Raw genomic sequence first — 21,359 nt, 5'->3', positions numbered from 1 at the left:
TAAACGATTGATGATTTGAACGATTGAACGATTTGATGAACGATTTGACCAATGATTGAACTACGAACGATTTTTGACTGCATTAAAATGAATGGAATCGTCCAAATGTGACTGCAAACACACCAGATGTCAGCAGGCCTGCCAAGAGCTGTGGCTGGCCCCAGTAAAAGGGGGCGTGGCCTAATAGTGGGAGACGTGCCCACGCCCCCTTGCCGATAGAGAAAAAAAAGATTTGAGCGGCGCTGCGCGCTGGGGAGGGGGGGGCGCTCTGAGCCCCCTCAGCCCGGCGCAAAGCCAGGGGGGGCGCGATCAGTGTGATTGCTCCCCCGCACAGGCATAGCAGCCACGAGCAGTCTCCAACTGCAGCTCAGCACACGCTGTGTGCTGGGCTGCTGTGAGAGGGGTGTGAGGGGGGGGCGGCGCCAGACCCGGGCCCCTCAGAAAGCCCGGGCCCGGGTAATCTATACCCGCTCCCCCCCCCTCTCGGCGCCCCTGGATATCAGATATCATTATCTGACAAGTGGGAACGCGCATCGTTCATCTGACAAACATGTCACAGCCTTGAGGAACGGAGTGAAGCTCCTGAAACATGTCGGCATATGATGACAGGATCATCTGACCAGTGAGAATTACACAAAGGAGACCCCCTGATAAGGATCGGGTGTGAGAGGTTATTCGGAAACCTCCACCTTTAAAATGTTTGGGCCCTTATAAGAGGGACTTCTGGTAATTCTCCACTTAATACTATAGAGGATATACATACATTACATATATATCAGCTATTTTCATGTGTATTACAATTGTACATACAAGTGATTGTATTGTATGTAAGGTGTGTCCTGGAAGATACACTGATCTTCATCTTTTAATATTTTTTTATCAGAAGTTTTGAATAAATTTGTTATTAGACTGTATTACACTATATCTGGATATTTTATATTTTCCACATTAACGAAAACATCATCTACTGAGATTTGACAACTGCTTACAAGATCTACACATCAACTTGTTTGGGAAGTATTATAAATTTATTAGTTGAGCACCATGCGCACATAAGTTGTCACAACTGTTTTTTGTATATATATCTCAGTATCAAATGGTGATACTGCTTTGACAACATATTTGCAGCAATAGAATGCCAGGCGCCAGAAAACACTACTCATTACTTATATTACAGGAGAATTGACAGGCCCAAACAGCGCCCCCTGCCTTGTGGTGCCCTGCGCCATGGCACTGGTCGCACCACCCTAGTTACGGCCCTGCGGTAAGGTATTTGCATCCTCCTGCTGGCAGGGTTAGCATAATTGAATGTACAGTACATTTAAATTGGTACTACCCAGGCTTGCCAACATTTACCTTAGCTCCCTCCTGCCGGGAGGGAGCTACAAGGGACGGTCAAAGGGGGCGGGTCCCGGCAGTTGGCACATAATTGGGGGCGGAGCATGGGGGCATGACAGAGCGCTCGCGTCATTGTGGCTACATCCCTTCTTCACAGTGCCGAGATTAATGGCATTGTGCAGCAGGAGGCAGAGCCACAATGACACTGCCGGGGTTTATACTTTCAACCCCGGGGGTGGTACGGACACGTTCCCGGGGGCCGGGAGGCTTGCCTGCCTTCCCAAGGGGGCGCGGAGCGGCTCCCGACTTTCGGGAGGCTCCCGGCCGAATCGGGAGGGTAGGCAAGTATGGTACTACCCCAGACCACCTGCTCTGGGCTTCCTGAAGAATTTACATGCTAATGAAAAACTTACAAGAGGGCAGTCAGATTATTTGTCCTCAATGACTTTGAAATAACAAAACTAGTATCAAAATGAAATTATAACACATTATTTCCCAATATCTCTAGATTCTCTACAGGAATAAAAAAAAAAGGTGGCATGACAGGCCTACGTAAGTAAGGGGAGAGTGTTTTTTAGGGGTGGTGAGTTAGGTTTGGATTTAGAGTAGACTGATATAATATTATAGGGCAAGATAAATTGCATATAATGCAGGGTTCACATTAGACAATATGTCGTCCAATCCAGCCGGATCAGGGACATCTTGTAGTGTGTACCCACTATGTCGCTGACGATGAGCGGTCCCGCGCGTCATCAGCAACATCGCCCGTCGGACTGCATGCGGGCTACATCGTTAGCGAGGACCATGCTTCCGAGTGCATGACCCCTGCTATTGCTTCGTCGCTGCCGGCATCAGCAAGTGTGTACGCACAAAGCGATCTTGTGTTTTGGCGTCGATGGAGCCGCAGTAGAGCGTCAGTTTTGGCTCTGGAACTGCTAAACTCTTGAAGTTTCACAAACTTAAGGTAAAACATAAAAGAATAAAACCTAGGACTGCCTAGCAGTCCCGCTGTTATGACAGGTGCGTCTTGTTGCGCACCAAACAAAAAAACTGAATGCCTGTGGCTGGGAGTGGGGTACATAGGGAGGAGGACCAGTGCATGCTGGGAGCTCCAAAGCTTTGTTGTTTGGTGCATTGGACGCTGTCCAACTATATATCCCAAGGTAATTCCTGTGGACCCTATGGCCCTCAAAGAATAAGAATTATCAAAAGGTATGTCATACCATAATTCTATATTGTGGAACGGGCAGTTTTAATTTAACGTATCAGTTAGTTTATATACATCGGTATCACTTTCATCAGGGACTTGCTGATTATACTGTTCGGAAGGCACCCTGGTGTACTATCTCAGACAGTCGCCATATTTGAAAACTTGTCCTTACATCATCTGGGACTCATAATCTGGCAGCTAAAACTTAATTATATGGACTATAAGGCAAGAAAGAGAATATCACTATTATAACAATAACAAATGCTGCCAGCAATAGACACACATTAATATTTTGAAACAACTGCCACTTAGGCTCATTATGGTTTAAATACAAAATAATAATGGGGTAACAAAAATAACATTGATTTACTGCACAAATGGTGACATTTTCAGGGACAAAAATTTCCCAGGACAAAAATGTTAAATTTAAAATCATCCATGACGATGAGTCAGTCAAATAAAGTATAATTAAATAAAACAAGTTCTCTGAGTAACCACTAGAGGTCACTGCAGCGCATATATCTATCATATTACAGAGAATAGGGTTTTAAACGAAGTGGATTGAGCAATGCCTTCTGGGAGTTGTAGTTTTAAATACTGTGACTGATTACAGTGACCAATACATGTCACCTGTACGCCTGTGTCATCCTTATGCTAAAGTGACCTGACGAAGCGCTCCCTAATACTCCCGGCACATCTGTATCCCGTTATATGACTGGAATACATTAGATACAATGGAGAGGCCTGATTCTCCCCATCCAGACCTGCATCTCTAGCAATCCGCTTCCTGCTCAGGACAAAGAATACAGAAAACATTGATGGGAATATCCCAGCACACTGGTAACTATGCCATGCATGCATGTGTCTGTGTGTGCCAGGGTTGTCTCTATAGTGTGGCATTGGGTATAGTACAGGTATTATACATTATCCCACCAACATGTAACATAACGGTCTGAGGCTCATAACCTTATTCTGTAATGTATGTACCATCTGCAATATTAAGCTAGTAGCCCTGTGCTGTCACCTATAGCATTATAATGACAGGAGTTTTAGATACAAAGATATAGCTGACTGTTCCCTGACATCCTACTGCGATTATATTAATATCATTTAGAATAACTAGCACCTGGCAGATATTTCATGCTCTTAATTTTCATACTGACCAAAATGAAATATCTGTTGCAGTAACCTGTGGGATTGTTAGTTACACATTATATTTATGCATACTACAATATATATAATCGCAATTGCTGACAATTATACAAATCTTTTTCTTTATTAGACCAACTGTTCATCAGACTAAATACACATTTTAAAATGTTATGTACTCATTTTATCCAATAAATAATAATATATTACTGAACCCAAGGCTCGTTACAGATTTTGGTTTGGTGATCTATAAGTGAAGCTGTATTTCTTTGTATTTAATTTACTTAATTTACTTGGGCCCCATGCACTTGCAATGCGAACTGGGCATGTCAGTACCGCCCATGACATGATCATATCGTCCGGATGTATAATCCGGCACATGTAGGGACACAGGCTCCGAAAGGAGCCCATCCCTGCGATGTGCTCATAGAGACTGTAAAATGCAGTAAAATCTCTGAAAACTGTCATGTATTAAAAAAGTCCAGGGGCACAAAAGCCCCATAAATTTCTATGGGCCCGTCTGCCTCAAGCCCTGAAAAGCTCCAGTTTCTGGAGTTTGTACCTGATAGGCAATACCATTAGTGGGTGGCGTTGATATATAGATGCCTATGGAGTTTTTTTGCAAGACGTCCATAGAGCAGAGATTCCCAAAATCTGCCATTACAGTCCAGGTTTTAAAGATATCCATGCTTGAGCACAGGTAACTTAATTAGCACCTCAGTCAATTTGTTTTAAACATCCGGAATCAATCATGGACTGAAATTGAGGAGTTTGGAAAGCTCTGCCTCATACATGTGCATTGAGACTCCCGGGTCGTAGACCTGGAAGAAAAGTCTTTGTTGGGACATCTCTGTATCGTAAGAGCCGTCTTTGTTGGTATTGATATATCATACTTCTCGACAATCCCGATTTCAGTGTGACAGTCCCGTTTTTCTGGCACTGGGCCGCTGATCCACCAGTGCGGCCACAGTGTCCTGTGGGCAGTCGGGAGGTTGAGGATACTCTGGCACCACCTAGCTTTTCTCTGCTAAGCATAGTGAAGCAGTTCCGGTAAAGCTGAAAGGGTGCAGTGTGTATGCATGCTACATTTATTTAGTGGTGGAAGGGTAGACTGTATCACATGATACATCCTACCCTAAAGGTTCTATTACACCTCAATGGCAATAGTCGTTCCTATATTCTATACCCTATTGTAACTGTTCTTTAAAGGTGCGTACACACGCAACGATTTTTTTGGACAATAAGGTTATCGTTCATTCGTCCAAAAAATCGTTCAGTTTCAGCCCCAAACCGATGAACGATAACTACCAATGCGCGCCCCCTTTTGTAGTGGAACCTCCCGTCCAACCTAACGATATTGTCAGGTTGAACATGTTCGGGGATGAGGGAGGGAGCCCAGCACTGAACAATATCATTCTTGATTTCGTTCAGTGTTCGTTAACAACACTGAGCACACCCCTGCTGGGGACACATGGGACGATGTCGCTCATGGAGCGAATCGTCCCGTGTGTATGCACTCTAACAGTTTTTACCCCTTCATGAACAACCCAAATCAGCATATTTATTTTTTACTTTTATTAATCTATACCAGCAAATTGTATATTTGTTTTCTTTTGATTTTAATGAACAGACTTATGCTGGGTACACATTAGACGATGTGTACCCAGCACGACATTGTTCACGATGGGACCCGGCGGGGGTGCCGGCATTGGCAAGTGCATACACACTTGCCGATGCCGGGAGCGACGGCAGGGGAGGGTAGCTGGGGCCATGCTGCATTCGGTATGGCATCGCTACTGACATCCTCAGATCTTTCTGCATGTAGAAAAGATCGGACGACCTACAGGAGCGCGCATTGGGATCGTGATAGACACACTGGACGATTTGTTGTTCCGATGTGTCGGAATCGGCCAAATCACTCAAGATGTGTACAACACTGGTTTATCAACTCTTGAATTATCCGGGTCTCAGTCCCCGACCCTGGTACAGAGCAGGGACGTGGACTCGGAATCTGCATTGTGTGAAAGGGTTAATAGAGAAAATTTTGTTCAAACATAATAATGCACTGTTCTCCATTATTCTTCCCATGGTTAGTTTCACCATTATATGTATATATATATATATATATATATTTATTTAGGCAGGTGTGGAATAAAAGCTACAAAGTAAGAATGCTTTCAAAAATAGAAGTGTTAATAGTTTATTTTTATCAATTAACAAAATGCAAAGTGAATGAACAGAAGATAAATCTAAATCAGATCAATGTTTGGTGTGACCACCTTTTTCCTTCAAAACAGCATCGATTCTTCTAGGTACACTTGCACAAAGTCAGGGATTTTGGATGATTATAGTCAGGTGTATGATTAACCAATCATACCAAATGGGTGATAATGATCATCATTTTCATATGTAGATTGAAACACAGTCATTAACTGAAACAGAAACAGCTGTTTAGGAGGCTTAAAACTGGGTGAGGAACAGCCAAACTCTGCTACAAAGGTGAGGTTGTGGAAGACAGTTACATGTCACAGGTCATATACCATGGCAAGACTGAGCACAGCGACAAGACACAAGGTAGTTATACTGCATCAGCAAGGTCTCTCCCAGGCAAAGATTTAAAAGCAGACTGGGGTTTCAATATGTACTGTTCAAGCACTTTTGAAAAAGTACAAAGACACAAAGAAATGGGCAACGTTGGGGACTGTAGACGCAGTGGTCGGCCAAGGAAACTTAGTGTATCAGATGAAAGACACATCATGCTTACTTCTCTGAAGATGTCCAGCAGTGCTATCAGCTCAGAACTGGCAGAAACCAGTGGGACCCAGGTACATCCGTCTACTGTTAGGAGAAGTCTGGCCAGAAGTGGTCTTCATTGAATATATAATTTACATGGTTTAACAACATTCTAGAACCAAATATATATAGTGCTAGTCATAACCACTGGACAGTGGTACAGCTTCTTAGTGAGTGGGATTTAGGGAGCTGCCTAATACAGGAAATAACCTGGGTATAGTACGAAGGTAGACTTTGTAGTGACCTAATGTAATTGTGGTATATTATTACCAATCTATAAACCCAAACGACATGTCTGAAAATCTGTAATTTATATAGTAATGTGTGTGCCAATATTGGTATTCCCTCTATTATCTATTGTGGATTATTAAACGTAACCTGGATATTGTACTTGAGCTGTGTTGCAACATGCCAGTACATAAATCTGAGGTTATTATCTTGTCTGAATGTAACTTAAATGTGTGCAGTTATTGGATTTATATCAGGTTACTGCCAAAGCAATTTGTGTGCAACGGCAGCTGACATTTAGCTCTGGTATCTGGTAAGGGACATATGACACATCGCACTAGGAGGTTTAAGCATTTATTTTTTGTAAACTTATTTTCACAGTTGCCTCTGGGCTCAGGGCATGGGAAAAAGTCTATATACAGTGCATCTGGAAAGTATTCACAACGCTTCACTTTTTCCACATTTTGTTATGTTACAGCCTTATTCCAAAATGGAATAAATTCATTTCTACTTCAGGGTCCATAGGGTATCCACAGGATACCTTGGGGTATAGGTGTGACGTCAGTCGCTGGGCACCATAGAGTTAAGCTTTTCAGCCTCCCAGGATGCACTAGGGTCCCCCTCCTATACCCCGCCCCCGAGCCAAGGCACCTCAGTTTAGTTTGGTGCCCGGCCGGTGTCGGGTGCACCTGTCGGAGTGGGGGGCTAGAAGAGCCCCTGAAGCTTTCTTCAGTGCAGCTGTGGCTGCACATCTGGATGTACAGCATGGACAGTCAGTCCTGACGTCCATGCTGTCTTCCCTACACCCCCGCCGGTACCAGAACGCCGGTACCGATCCGGAGATGCTGGTGAGCATCTGGGGTCACAGCTAGCGGTGACCCCAGATGTTCCGGACCATGGCCGGATCCAAGGGGGACAAAGGTAAGCAGCGGGGTCCCGCGGTGGGTCCCCGCTGGTCACATGGTCCTAAGTCCCCAGGCAGGGGGCTCCCTGGGGACTGGCTGCAGCGTGGAGCCAGGCGACCAACCTGCGCTTTCCACTACCCCCTGGGACAGCGGACCGCAGCAGAGCGGTAGCGCTGCGGCGTCCCAGGGGTTAAATGCATGCCAGGGGAGCGCGCCTTCCCTGTCTCACAGCCGGCGCCTCCCCCGCTGCACACAGCCCTCTCTGCATGCTGCCGACTGGTCCTGTGGCAGCGCTCCTCCCCCAGGCCAGCCTCCTCTCTGCTCCTCGGCGGCCATCTTCTCCAGAACGCATGGTGAACGCTGCTGGAAGCGCTGGACGGAAGCATCGTGGTCTGGGTCCCCCCGCATACCTCTCCTCCGCTGTGGCTCAGGTCTGTGTATGCAGCGCTGTGTCCTACCAGGCCCTGTGTCTGTGTAGTTGAGTGATCAGCGCTGTTAGTGCAGGAATTGTTATTTCTCTGCATTGTATGTGACTGTGCTAGCGCTGCCTGTAACTTTTCTTCTCTAAACTGTCAGCTTTATTACTGTTATTGGTGGCAGGATCTCCAGAGCTCCTGTTACGCCACTTGGACCTGACCATTGCACTGCTGCAACGGCACGGCTGGCTAATCAACTGGCAGAAGTCCACTCTAATCCCGTCTCGGAGGATTCTGCATCTTGGAGCCTTATTGGACTCGGGACAGCAAAGGATCTTCGTGACGGAGGACAAGATCTCTGCTTTACAGTCAAGGGTGCGCAGTTGCCTGCACAGCCGCCGGGTGTCCTTACACTCGGCGATGAGGTTACTGGGCTCCATGGTGTCGGTGTTCGACATGGTGGAATACGCCCAGTTTCACTCCAGACCTCTGCAGCACCTGATCCTGTCCAAGTGGAACGGGCTGCCTCAGTCTCTGAAGTCCCAGACGATTGTGCTCACCCCGGAGGTTCGCCTGTCCCTTGCGTGGTGGTTACAGACGACCCACCTCAACAAGGGACGTCCGTTCTGGGTTCCAAATTGGGTCCTGTTGACAACGGACGCCAGTCTTCGGGGCTGGGGAGCAGTTTCGGGTCCACACTTGTTCCAGGGCAGGTGGACGCCGACAGAAGCGGAGCTTCCAATAAATATCTTGGAACTCCGTGCGGTCTTCAATGCTCTCCAGCAGGCACAGCGGTTTCTCCAGGGTCGCCCGGTGCAGGTCCAGTCGGACAACGCTACCACCGTGGCCTACATAAACAGGCAAGGAGGAACTCGCAGTCGGGCGGCTCTCGTAGAGGTCTCTCGGATCCTGGTTTGGGCGGAGCGCAATCTTCCGGCCATATCAGCGGTCTTCATCCCGGGAGTGCTAAATTGGGAGGCGGACTTTCTAAGTCGCCAGGACGTTCTTCCGGGGGAATGGTCCCTGCACCCGGACGTTTTTCAACTACTGGTGGACAGGTGGGGTCTTCCAGAAATCGACCTCATGGCGTCCCGGCACAACAACAAGTTGCCGGTGTACGGATCTCGCACAAGAGACGAAGGGGCGTCTCTGGTGGATGCTCTGTCCGTCCGGTGGACGTTCCGGTTCGCATACCTGTTCCCTCCGGTCTCCCTTCTTCCACGGGTAATCCGGAAATTCAAACAGGAAGGAGGGACGCTCCTGTTGATAGCTCCCGCGTGGCCCAGATGGCACTGGTTCTCAGACCTTCGGGGTCTGTCCGTGGACAGTCCTCTGCGGTTGCCGCTACGACCGGACCTTCTGTCTCGGGGTCCTTGCCTTCACCCGGACCTGACTCGGCTGTCTTTGACGGCGTGGCTGTTGAGACGGCCATGCTGAGGTCCCGGGGGTTTTCCAGCTCTGTGGTGCGTACCATGTTACGAGCTCGGAAACCGTCTTCCGCGAGGATATACCATCGCGTGTGGCATACGTTCTTCCAGTGGTGTCGACCGAGAGGTTATGCACCGCGGGAGTTTCGTCTGTCTCGGATTCTCGCCTTCCTGCAAGCGGGACTAGATCATGGGCTTCGCCTTGCTTCTTTGAAGGTACAGGTTTCGGCCCTATCTGTCTGGTTTCACCGTAGGATTGCTACAATCCCGGATGTGCGCACCTTTATGCAGGGTGTTCTCCGCATTCAGCCGCCCTTTGTTCCACCTGTGGCGCCTTGGGATTTGGCTGTGGTCCTGAGAGCTCTCCAAGGACCGCCATTTGAACCACTGGGCTCAGTGGATCTTAAATGGCTAACAGCTAAGACTGTTTTCCTTCTGGCCATTGCTTCGGCCAGACGTGTTTCTGAGTTAGGGGCTCTTTCTTGTAGACCCCCTTTCTTGGTTTTTCATGGGAACAGGGCAGTGCTCCGCACTCGGCCCGAGTTTCTTCCCAAAGTTGTTTCCCAGTTTCATGTTAACGAGGAAATAGTTGTTCCGGCCTTTAACTCACCGGGTCTTTCCCTGGGTGAGGCCTCTTTGGATGTTGTGCGGGCCTTAAGGACTTATGTTGACCACACTTCTTCGTTTAGGAAGTCGGACGCTTTGTTTGTCCTCTATGGCTTCCGTAAAAAGGGTTGGCCTGCTTCAAAGCAAACTTTGGCAGCCTGGATCCGTATGGCTATTTCTGAAGCTTATCTTCATGAAGGCCTACCGGTCCCTCCTTCTCTGAAGGCTCATTCCACTAGGTCTGTGGGTCCTTCGTGGGCAGCTCGACGTGGTGCCTCGGCAGTTCAGATCTGCAAGGCTGCTACGTGGTCCTCTGTCCATACCTTGGTGAGGTATTACAGGTTTGACACCTTCGCCTCTCAGGATGCTTCCTTCGGGCGGCGGATTCTCCTTTCAGCACAGGAGCGCCCCCACCCTTAAAGGATACTGCTTTGGGACATCCCCAAGGTATCCTGTGGATACCCTATGGACCCTGAAGTAGAAAATATGAGATATGGTAAGAACTTACCCTTGTTATCTCTATTTCTACGAAGTCCATAGGGTTCCACAGGACTCCCGCCCTGTCGCACCTGTGCTGCAGATGGGCTTTGCTCTGGTCACCGGTTTTCCGTCTCCCTCTGGTGAGAATGTGATTCTTGTATGTGTCCAGATCTTTTTTCTCTCTCTTCCTTCTCCTCCTCCGGCCTATGGCTTGATAACTAACTGAGGTGCCTTGGCTCGGGGGCGGGGTATAGGAGGGGGACCCTAGTGCATCCTGGGAGGCTGAAAAGCTTAACTCTATGGTGCCCAGCGATTGACGTCACACCTATACCCCAAGGTATCCTGTGGAACCCTATGGACTTCGTAGAAATAGAGATAACAAGGGTAAGTTCTTACCATATCTCATATTTTTTGTGCTCAAAATTCTACACACAATACCCCATAATGACAACGTGTAAAAAGTTTTTTAAGATTTTTGCAAATTTAATTTAAAAAAAACCCCTAAGAAATCACATGTACATAAGTATTCACAACCTTTGTTGATGCACCTTTGGCAGCAATTACAGCCTCAAGTCTTTTTGAATATGATGCCACAAGCTTGGCACACCTATCTTTGGGCAGTTTCGCCCATTCCTCTTTGCAGCATCTCTCAAGCTCCATCAGGTTGGATGTGAAGTGTCGGTGCACAGCCATGCGGGCTCCCGTAGCACATGCCCGCCGCCGGCAGCACAGGCAGGGCTAAGGTAAGTGCTCCCTTGCTCTCTGGTTAGCAGAGGAGCCAGGACAAGACTTTAGGCGGGCATCCACAGTGCGCTCCGCTAGCGCTGAGAGCGCCATAGCGGGGGGGAGGGGGGCGGAGCCTAAGTATCCATTCTGCTCCAGCCTCCCAGCAGCCTCAGCGCTTGCAGAAGAACGCTGGTGGCCATTTTAACAGCACTACAAACGTGGAGACTGTGCAGTCTGTGTCAGGACTCAGGCAGTACTCTGTGCATCGGTACTTGCAATTTATTGTAATCAGCACTATTCTGTTAGCGCTGCAGGGATCATAGTTTATCTCCCTCTATGCCCTTTTCAGTCAAGGTCTCTGTTGGTGTGATTGTATAATCTTACTGTTATTGCAATCTTACTATCCTTTTCACTGAGTGTGTGTGTGTGTGTGAACAGTACACTATAGACATGTCTAACAAGGGTCTAAAGCTGCCCAAAAATCACTTTCTTGCAAAACTTGTGGTGAGAAATTCACACAGGGGCAGTCTAATGCTTCCTTACTGTGTGACAAATGTATGTCTCAGCCTCAAGATACTGATCTTGCAAGTCAGCCTATGTGGTCTGATCAATTGACATCAGTTATATCAAATCTGTCATTAGAGCTGGAAGCAGCTCGCAAAGACAGGGAGAGGCTAAAACAGACAGCAGCTGAACCAGATTGGGCTCGCTCACTGGCCAGATCTGTTGAGGGACTTACAAAAGCAATGTCCCAGGCCCCGCCTGCATCTTCTTCTACTCAGGTCCTTAGTAAGAGATTGATTCATAACTCCTTACGCTGGGATGAATCAGAGGAAGAGGAGCTGCAGGACCCTGAAGAGGGCGAGGTTCAAGAAGAGGAGGTTCACATTCCTGAAGACCCTGAACCTGCATCTCAGGGCGTAGATGCTTTAATTACTGCAGTACGCCAGGTGTTACATGTAGAAGATGTAGAGGTTACTGCAAAACCGTCTATCTTCAGTAAAGATTTAAACAGTCTCTTACTTTTCCAGCATCTGAAGAGCTGGTTGATATTCTTTCCTCCGCATGGAAACACCCAGATAAGACATTTAAAATTTCTAAGAAATATCTGTCTTATTACCCCTTTCCTCCTGACAGTAGGAGATTATGTGAAACTCCTCCAGCAGTGGACCTGTCAGTAGCCCGTCTTTCCAAGAAGACGGTGCGTCCGATGCCTGGCGCTGTTTGTTTAAAGGAAACCTCTGACAGGAAGCTGGAACACACATTAAAATCCTTATATACAGTAGCATGGGTTTTGATGCGTCAAGCACTAGTTAGTTGTTGGGTGAATAAGGCCATTGAGGCCTGGGCGATGCAGCTGGCGGAGGGGATTAAGACCGGAACGCAAGCTGATGACCTAATTCAGTTAGCCAAACAGATTGCAGAATCAGTTGCATTCCTTGGAGAAGCGTCTAAGAACATTTGTAGTCTATCCGCCAGGTCTTCAGCATTAGCTATATCAGCTAGAAGGGCTCTGTGGCTGCGTCAATGGCAGGCAGATGCAGAGTCTAAGAGAGCAGTAGAGGCCCTTCCATTTACTGGGGAGGTACTTTTCGGCACGGAATTAGATAAGTGGATCTCGCAAGCTACAGGTGGGAAATCCACTTACCTACCATCTGCAGCCCTACTAGAAGACCCTCAGCAGGCCCTTCCTTTCAGTCCTTTCGTGGCCCTGGGAAATTTAGAGGGCGTTCCAGAGGAGCTCCGGCCTTCTCCAGGGGTTCCAGAGGCCGCGGTAGAGCTTTGGCATCAGCTGCCTCCAGCTCACAGCAGGACAAAGCAGCTGCAAAACCTGCCGCATGACGTTCCCCTTCTCATTTGGGGGATCCCAAGGTTGGGACTCGCCTTTTGCGTTTCAAGGAAATTTGGATCCAGTCTTGCCAGGACGCCTGGGTCCGGGACACCATTATTCACGGCCTGAAGTTGGATTTCAAGGTCCAACCACCTTCTCGTTTTTTCAAAACCGGTTTACCTCTGGTTGCAGAAAAAAAAGTAATAATCCAGGAAGCAATACAAAAACTGTTATTGTCTCAGGTAATAGTGAATGTTCCAACGCACCAGAGAGGTAAAAGGTTTTATTCCAGCCTGTTTGTGGTGCCCAAGCCGGACGGCTCCATGAGGCCCATCCTCAATCTCAAGGATTTAAACCCTCATCTTCGAGTTTTCAAATTCAAGATGGAATCTCTCCAATCCGTTATAGCGGGTCTCGAGAGGAACGAGTTTCTGGTGTCCCTAGACATAAAGGATGCTTATCCCCATCTGGCCTCCTCATCAGGCTTTTCTTCGTTTTGCAGTCCTAGAATCGCATTTCCAATTTCAGGCTCCACCTTTCGGTCTTTTGTCAACACCAAGAGTGTTCACAAAAGTTATGGCAGCGATGATGGCCCTGCTGCATTGTCAGGGGGGTTGTCATTGTTCCATACTTAGACGATCTCTTGATAAAAGCCTCGTCGGAAGCTCGTCTGTTAAGGGACATTCACTTAACTCAGAGTATTCTCTTGCAACACGGATAGATACTAAATTTCAAGAAATCCTCCCTGATCCGTACACAACGCCTACTATTCCTGGGAATGATACTGGACACGGTGGAACAAAAAGTATTCCTGCCTCAGGACAAGGCTTCCTCCATTCAGCACATGGTGCGCCTGATTTTACAACATTGCCGAGTGTCTGTACATCTCTGTATCTGCCTTCTTCAGAAGATGGTGGCAGCCTTCGAGGCGATCCAATATGCGAGATTTCACACCCGTCCTTTTCAGCTGGATCTCCTCTCCCAGTGGTCAGGATCCCACCTCTTTCTCCATCAAAGAATCCTCTTGGCGCCTCAAACTCGAACATCCCTCATTTGGTGGTTGAATCCTTCCCACCTGCTGGCGGGAAGAAGGTTTGCGGTGTGGGATTGGACCCTCCTCACCACAGACGCAAGTCTGAGATGGTGGGGAGCAGTGACCCTGGGGAAGCATTTTCAGGGGCACTGGACTCAGAAGGAAGCCAGACTGCCTATAAATATTCTAAAGTTGAGAGCGGTGTTTTATGCTCTCCAGCTGGCGCATCCCCTGTTGAAGGGTCAGGCAATCAGAGTTCAGTCGGACAATGCCACAGCAGTGGCTTATATAAACAGGCAAGGCGGCACTAAAAGCAGAGCCGCCATGAGGGAGGTAAGCAGGATTCTGCTTTGGGCAGAGTAATTCGCAGTAGTGATTTCTGCAATCTTCATCCCAGGAGTGGAAAACTGGGAGGCCGACTACCTCAGTCGGCAGGACATTCATCCAGGGGAATGGTCGCTCAATTCTCAGGTATTCCAGCAACTGACTCAGAGGTGGGGCTGTTCACAAGCCGACCTCATGGCATCGAGTTTAAACCACCAATTACCAGTTTACTACTCCAAAACAAGGGACACACGGGCAGCGGCAGTGGACGCACTGACAGCTCCGTGGAAGTTTCATTACATCTACCTATTCCCTCCGTTTCCGCTCATCCCCCGCCCACTTCAAAGAATCAAGCAAGAAGGGGTCAAGGTGCTCTTGGTAGCACCAGATTGCCCCAGACGAGCGTGGTACTCACAGGTACAGAATTTGTTAATAGACAAGCCGTGGCCACTGCCTCTTCAGGACGACCTCCTTCTTCAGGGGCCGTTTGTTTATCAAGACTTAAGGTGGCTTCGTTTGATGGCCTGGCTACTGAAAGGGCCGTCCTCCGGAAAAAGGGTATTCCGTCTAGTGTGATTCCCACTATGATTCGGGCTAGGAAAGAAGTCCCTTCTCAACATTACTACGCAATATGGAAAACATATGTTGCTTGGTGTGAGAGACGTAATTCTCCTCCGTCAGTCTTTAAGGTATCACGTCTCCTTCTTTTTCTTTAGGCTGGTCTAACAGTAGGCCTTCGTCTTGGTTCTTTAAAAGGTACAGGTATCCGCGTTGTCAATTTTCTTTCAAAGGAAATTGGCCTTGCTACCGGATATTCAAACTTTTCTCCAAGGAGTTGTCAGGATTCAGCCTCCTTTTGTGCCTCCCACGGCACCATGGGATTTAGATTTGGTGTTGGCTTTCCTCCAGTCTGAAACTTTCGAGCCATTGCAGAGGGTGGAGATAAAGTGCTTAACCTGGAAGATGGTTCTGCTGTTGGCACTCGCTTCGGCAAGGCGTGTGTCAGAACTCAGTGCTTTATCATGTCGCCCTCCTTACCTCATTTTCCACGAAGATAGGGCGGAGCTGCGTACTCAAAAGTCCTTTCTCCCCAAGGTGGTGACAGCTTTTCATATAAACCAGCCAATCGTGGTCCCGGTGTTTACGGATGACTCTTCAAATTCAAAATCCTTGAATGTAGTCAGAGCGCACAGGATTTACATAGACAGGATTACCTCCCTCTGGAAATCTGATGCTTTGTTTATTTCGTTTGATTTGGCCCGTCCAGGTTGGCCAGCTTCCAAACAAACCATTTCTAGATGGATTCGCCTGACTATCATACAGGCTTACATGGTGGCTTCCAAACAACCACCAGGTCCAATTACGGCGCATCCAGGCGCTCGGTAGGTCCTTCATGGCCGGCTGCTCGTGGGGTTTCCTTAAACCAGCTTTGTAGAGCAGCTACATGGTCAGGCAAGCAAACCTTCCTAATGGAGCATACACACGGTCAGATTTGTCAGATCTGTCAGATGAACGATTTTACCAAAGATTTGAACGACTTTTGATTGCATTAAAATGAATGGAATCGTCCAAGTCTGACTGCAAACACATCAGATGTCAGATATCGTTATCTGACCATCGGGAACGCGCATCGTTCAAATCGTTCATCTGACAGATCTGACAGATATGTCAGGTATGTAAGATTTTCCTTCAGATATGAACGATTGAATGATTTTTTTAAATCGTTATCGTTCAGATCTGAAGACAAATCTGACCGTGTGTATGCACCACAAGATTCTATTGTTTTGATACTTTTGCGGCCTCTGCTTCAGAGTTTGGCCGTGCAGTGTTGCAGGGGTCTCAGCGCTCTCCCAACCGGGATGTAAGCTCTGGGACGTCCCCATTGTACTGAGGCTCCAGTGTCCCCTGGTGGATGAAGGAGAAACTAGGATTTTGGTACTTACCGATAAATCCCTTTCTCCGATTCCACAGGGGACACTGGGCGCCCACCCTGAGCTGTTCTACCTGCATTGTTACTGTTTTACAGGGTCAGACGCTTGTTTGCATTTAGGTCGTCTGATTGGACTTTTGTTTTTTCCTGTATATGTTTGTTTACTTATTTGTATGTGATTAATATAGCTTTTCTGTCTACTTCTCCTTACTTTCCAGCTCCCCTCGGGCACAGTTGTTTTTAGAATGACCTGAGGGGGTATAGAGGGGAAGGAGCTAGCTACCATTAGTATTTTATTTAAACGTGCCTGTTCCCGGTTAACCCACTCCTATACCCCATTGTACTGAGGCTACAGTGTCCACTGTGGAATCGGAGAAAGGGATTTATCGGTAAGTACCAAAATCCTAGTTTTTCTGTATCCTTTCCCAGATTTGTGCCGCAAGACAATCCTGTCTCGGAGGTCTACAGACAATTCCTTGGACTTCATGCTTGGTTTGTGCTCTGACGTGCACTATCAAGTGTGGGACCTTATATAGACAGGTGAATGCCTTTCAAAATCATGTACAAACAACTGAATTTACCACAGCTAGCCTCCAATTAAAGGCCCCCATACATCAGAGATTGATTGCAGCAATCGTGCAATTTGCAATCGATTGTGTATAAAAATCTTTCCCTTTTTCAATCGATTGCAGATTGCACAATTGCCACAATCGATTGAAAAAGGGAAAGATTTTTATACACAATCGATTGCAAATTGCACGATTGCTGCAATCAATCTCTGTTGTATGGGGGCCTTTAGCTGTAGGATCATCTCAAGGATGATCAGTGGAAACAGGATACACCTGACTTAAATTTTGAGCTTATGCACATTTGATTTAATAGTGTTTTTTTTTTTTTTATTACATTTGCAAAAATCTAAAAATAACTTTTTACATGTTGTCATTATGGGGTATTGTGTGTAGAATTTTGAGGACAAAAATGAATTTATTCCATTTTGGAATAAAGCTGTAACATAACAAAATGTGGAAAATGTGAAGCATTGTGAAATACTTTCCGGATGCACTGTGGGCCTGATTCAGACCCGCTCGCGAGCGAAGGACGCTCGCAAGCGAGTCGATGGTGCCCGAATGCGCATGCGCACGACGGAGGGAGCTCCGTCGTGCGCATGCGCGAGACCCGGCGAGCAACGAGGAATACGTCGCTCGGGGTCTCGCACCAAAGGGGGCGTGCTGTCGATGGTGACTGACAGCACGCCCCGTTTGGTGGGCGTGCCGGGGGCGTGGCTGCCAGACGGAGGCGTTCCCATGGGAACGCCTACCGTCTGGGTCCGGCCCCACTGACATCAGTAGTGATGTCAGTGGGAGTGATTTTGGCTCTGATAGAGCCAAAATCACTCCAGGGCTTGCGGCAGCGAGACCCTACCGCAGGGTCTCGTCGAAAGCCCGATGGTTGCGATGGTCTTGACCATCGCGACCATCATCTTGGACGCTCGCATAAGCTGTGGGTGGTAACCCACAGCTATGTGAGCGTCCAAGAGGCCGCTCCATTTTTAGGGAGGAGGGCCCTGATTCAGAGCGAGCGCTCTGGTCAGAGCGTTTGGCTCTGAATCAGGCCCTGTATATTTTCAGATTGTTACTGGTAGCTGTTTTAGATCAGCATATTGTGGGCTTTTCAGGTGGAATATAACCTACAAACTAAGGGACGGCTTGAATTAAGCACAAGGGGGTCTATTCATACAGCAGAGAAAAGCTCTGTTTTGCAGTAACAGGGCTTTTCTCTGCTTGTTGCTATTCACAGAGCCGGTTACTGTGAAGAAGTTCACTACTTCCCCAGCGGCACCCCTGCTCCGTGGCAGAAATCACAACACCATACTTTTGTATGGTGCATGCGACACGTGATATATAGTGAAAATTAACAATTCATTTACGCAAATCTTCATGAATAGACCCCATGGTTCGTTGTGCAACTGTACACACAGTTCATAATTATGAGAGGAAAACCTTGTTTTTTTTTACGTGCACCTTTGTCTGGTGCAAGCAGAAACAAATGAGGTTTCCCTGCCCGCATAACCTGCATTTTATTTGCGGGTGAGGTTCCGGTGGAACGTCGCAGCTCATTGAGTTTCCCCCTAAGAGTGTATCCCGACAAACATTTGTAACATCACATAGGGATCAATAGCTAACTGTATTGTACCTATAGTATAGCACTCTGCTGGGACTTTGCACAAGTTAGTTTCTGAAAAGTCACTCATCTGGGGGAACACTACAAGATATCTGTATAGACAACATATCAGTAAAGTGTAATAATCTTCTTATAGAGGGAAGAGAGTCTGTGTAGGTCATCCGACTGACTCACTGGGGATGGAGAAGCAGAGAAATGACAGGACGGAGAGGATACTGAGTCTCACACTGGAGATCATCTACCTGCTGACCGGAGAGGTGAGACATATAGGAAGGCTGGTGTTATTGCTGTCACTACTGTATACCTCATAGGTATGAAACTAGGCCAAGCCTAAAGAAAGTGATGAATGCTTAGGGGCATATACAATTAGGAGTGAAAAGTCAGTTGCCGGACTTTTCGCTGTCATCGCTGCTTTTCGGAGGGAAAAAGTATTGCGCTCGTCCCCGCGTATCCCCGTATTCAATTCCAAACCGGCGAAACTGAAACAGGTTAAAAGTGCTGTCATTTTTGTGGAAATCAGCCTGACACCCCCAAAAAGATGCTCTGGCATGGGGTTCACTATGGGTACCCCCGAATAGCCCTGCTGAAAGTATTTGGGGTGTTTACAGGGTCTCAATAGGTGCAATTTTGCATCTTAGCATAAGGGGTGAAGAATAGCATTTAGCAAGGTTTTTTGGGGGGAAAAATGACTAGTCTCACCAAATTTGGGGTACATGAAAATGGGTGCAAGCATATTTTAAAGTGGTTAGTGTTAACTTAAAAAAAAAAAACGTGAAAAATCCACCTGCCGCAACAACCTGCAATCAAAAAACCACCTGGGGCATAGTTGGGGACCCTCCTGAGTCTATTACGTTCGTTTAGAAGTTTGTCCCCCAACTTTTTTTTTTTTCGCCCCCAAAATGAACGTTTTTAGGGTGTTCTGTGGAACTTTTATTTTTTTTGACACAGAATACCTTAAGGGGACTGTCCAAGGGGTGCAGGGTGGTTTTTGGGAGGATGTACCCCAAAACCCCAATTCAACACTTTTTTTCAACACCTATTTATAGGTGAAAAGTTATCGCTAGTTCTATTGCATTGACTTTTCGCACCTGTGAAAAGTAAATGCAATTGAATACGGGGATAAGTTGAAAATGGCGAAAATTACATCATCGGCGAAAAAGAATTGCCGATAACGGCTTTTCGACGCTAATTGAATACGGCCCTTAGTAGAGAAAGTCTATATACATATTTGAAGGTTAGTGTGTACTGCAGATGAAAAAGAGTTTAATCATAGAAATGATGTTTCAAGCAGATGAGGCTAATAATGTTAATGGTGATACTTGAGTAGAGTAGCAGTAATTAAACTAATGTAATTGGAGATTGAGCCTCACCCCAAACACACATACATTGAATAGGTGACATTAAAACTAGATATTTGAAGCTGATGTACGTTGAGCAGAGGGCTGTGAGACCAACAAGCAGTATTGCATACGCTATTAATCGCTTTGCACGACACATGTGACTTGCCGTTAGTATATAACTGCGGACGACAAGTCCCACTCATCGTCCTCTGCGCTGGGGGAGTTAAAGTAATTTACAGTGCATCTGGAAAGTATTCACAACGCTTCACAATTTCCAAATTTTGTTATATTACAGCCTTATTCTAAAATGGAATACATACATTTTTGTCCTCAAAATTGTACACACAATACCCCATCAATGACAATGTGTAAAGAGTTTTTGTTGCATTTTTTTGCAAAGTTAATAATAAAAAAACAAACTAAGAAATCACATGTACATAAGTATTCACAACCTTTGCTCAGTACTTTGTTGATGCACCTTTGGCAGCAATTACAGCCTCAAGTCTTTTTGAATATGATGCCACAAGCTTGGCACACCTATATTTGGGCAGTTTCGCCCATTCCTCTTTGCAGCACCTCTGAAGCTCCATCAGGTTGGATGGGAAGTGTCGGTGCACAGCCATTTTCAGATCTCTCCAGAGATGTTCAATCGGATTCAAGTCTGGGCTCTGGCTGGGCCACTCAAAGACATTCACAGAGTTGTCCTGAAGCCACTCCTTTGATATCTTGGCTGTGTGCTTAGGGTCGTTGTCCTGCTGAAAGATGAACCGTCACCCCAGTCTGAGGTCAAGAGTGCTCTGGAGCAGGTTTTCATCCAGGATGTCTCTGTACATTGCTGCATTCATCTTTCCCTCTATCCTGACTAGTCTCCCAGTTCCTGCCGCTGAAAAACATCCCCACAGCATGATGCTGCCACCACCATGCTTCACTGTAGGGATGGTATTGGCCTGGTGATGAGCGGTGCCTGGTTCCCTCCAAACATAACGCCTGGCATTCACGCCAAAGAGTTCAATCTTTGTTTCTCATAGTCTGAGAGTCCTTCAGGTACATTTTGGCAAACTCCAGGCGGGCTGCTTTTTACTAAGGAGTGGCTTTCGTCTGGCCACTCTACCATACAGGCCTGATTGGTGGATTGCTGCAGAGATGGTTGTCCTTGTGGAAGGTTCTCCTCTCTCCACAGAGGAATGCTGTAGCTCTGACAGAGTGACCATCAGGATCTTGATCAACTCACTGACTAGGCCCTTCTTCCCCGATCGCTCAGTTTAGACGGCCGGCCAACTCTAGGAAGAGTCCTGGTGGTTCCGAACTTCTTCCATTTACGGATGATGGAGGCCACTGTGCTCATTGGGATCTTCAAAGCAGCAGATATTTTTCTGTACCCTTCCCCAGATTTGTGCCTCGAGACAATCCTGTCTTGGACGTCTACAGACAATTCCTTGGAC

At 47.1% G+C, this 21,359-nt stretch overlaps 2 protein-coding genes across 4 annotated transcripts in view; both read left to right on the top strand.

The window, feature by feature from the left end:
- The window catches only part of LOC148522909 (alpha/beta hydrolase domain-containing protein 17C-like), a 541,817-nt gene that overhangs the window by 390,306 nt on the left and 130,152 nt on the right, over positions 1-21,359 (top strand). The gene's annotated exons all lie outside the window — the stretch shown is intronic.
- The window catches only part of LOC148522913 (uncharacterized), a 40,917-nt gene that overhangs the window by 2,747 nt on the left and 16,811 nt on the right, over positions 1-21,359 (top strand). Inside the window, exons 1-2 of one of the 3 annotated variants that reach the window (XM_088473504.1) lie at positions 3,133-3,388; positions 18,714-18,834. In XM_088473504.1, the coding sequence (XP_088329630.1) occupies positions 18,757-18,834 (78 nt within the window). In that variant the 5' untranslated portion in view covers positions 3,133-3,388; positions 18,714-18,756. Of the gene's footprint in view, positions 1-3,132; positions 3,389-18,713; positions 18,835-21,359 lie in introns of those variants that run through there. The other 2 variants (XM_088473503.1, XM_088473505.1) reach the window with 2 other exon arrangements.

This window comes from Taudactylus pleione, unplaced genomic scaffold, assembly GCF_031769625.1.
Source record: "Taudactylus pleione unplaced genomic scaffold, aTauple2 ptg000136l, whole genome shotgun sequence".
Classification (NCBI taxonomy): domain Eukaryota; kingdom Metazoa; phylum Chordata; class Amphibia; order Anura; family Myobatrachidae; genus Taudactylus; species Taudactylus pleione.
The sequence above is the reverse complement of the archived record's forward strand: the minus strand, read 5'-3'. Positions and strand labels throughout refer to the sequence as shown.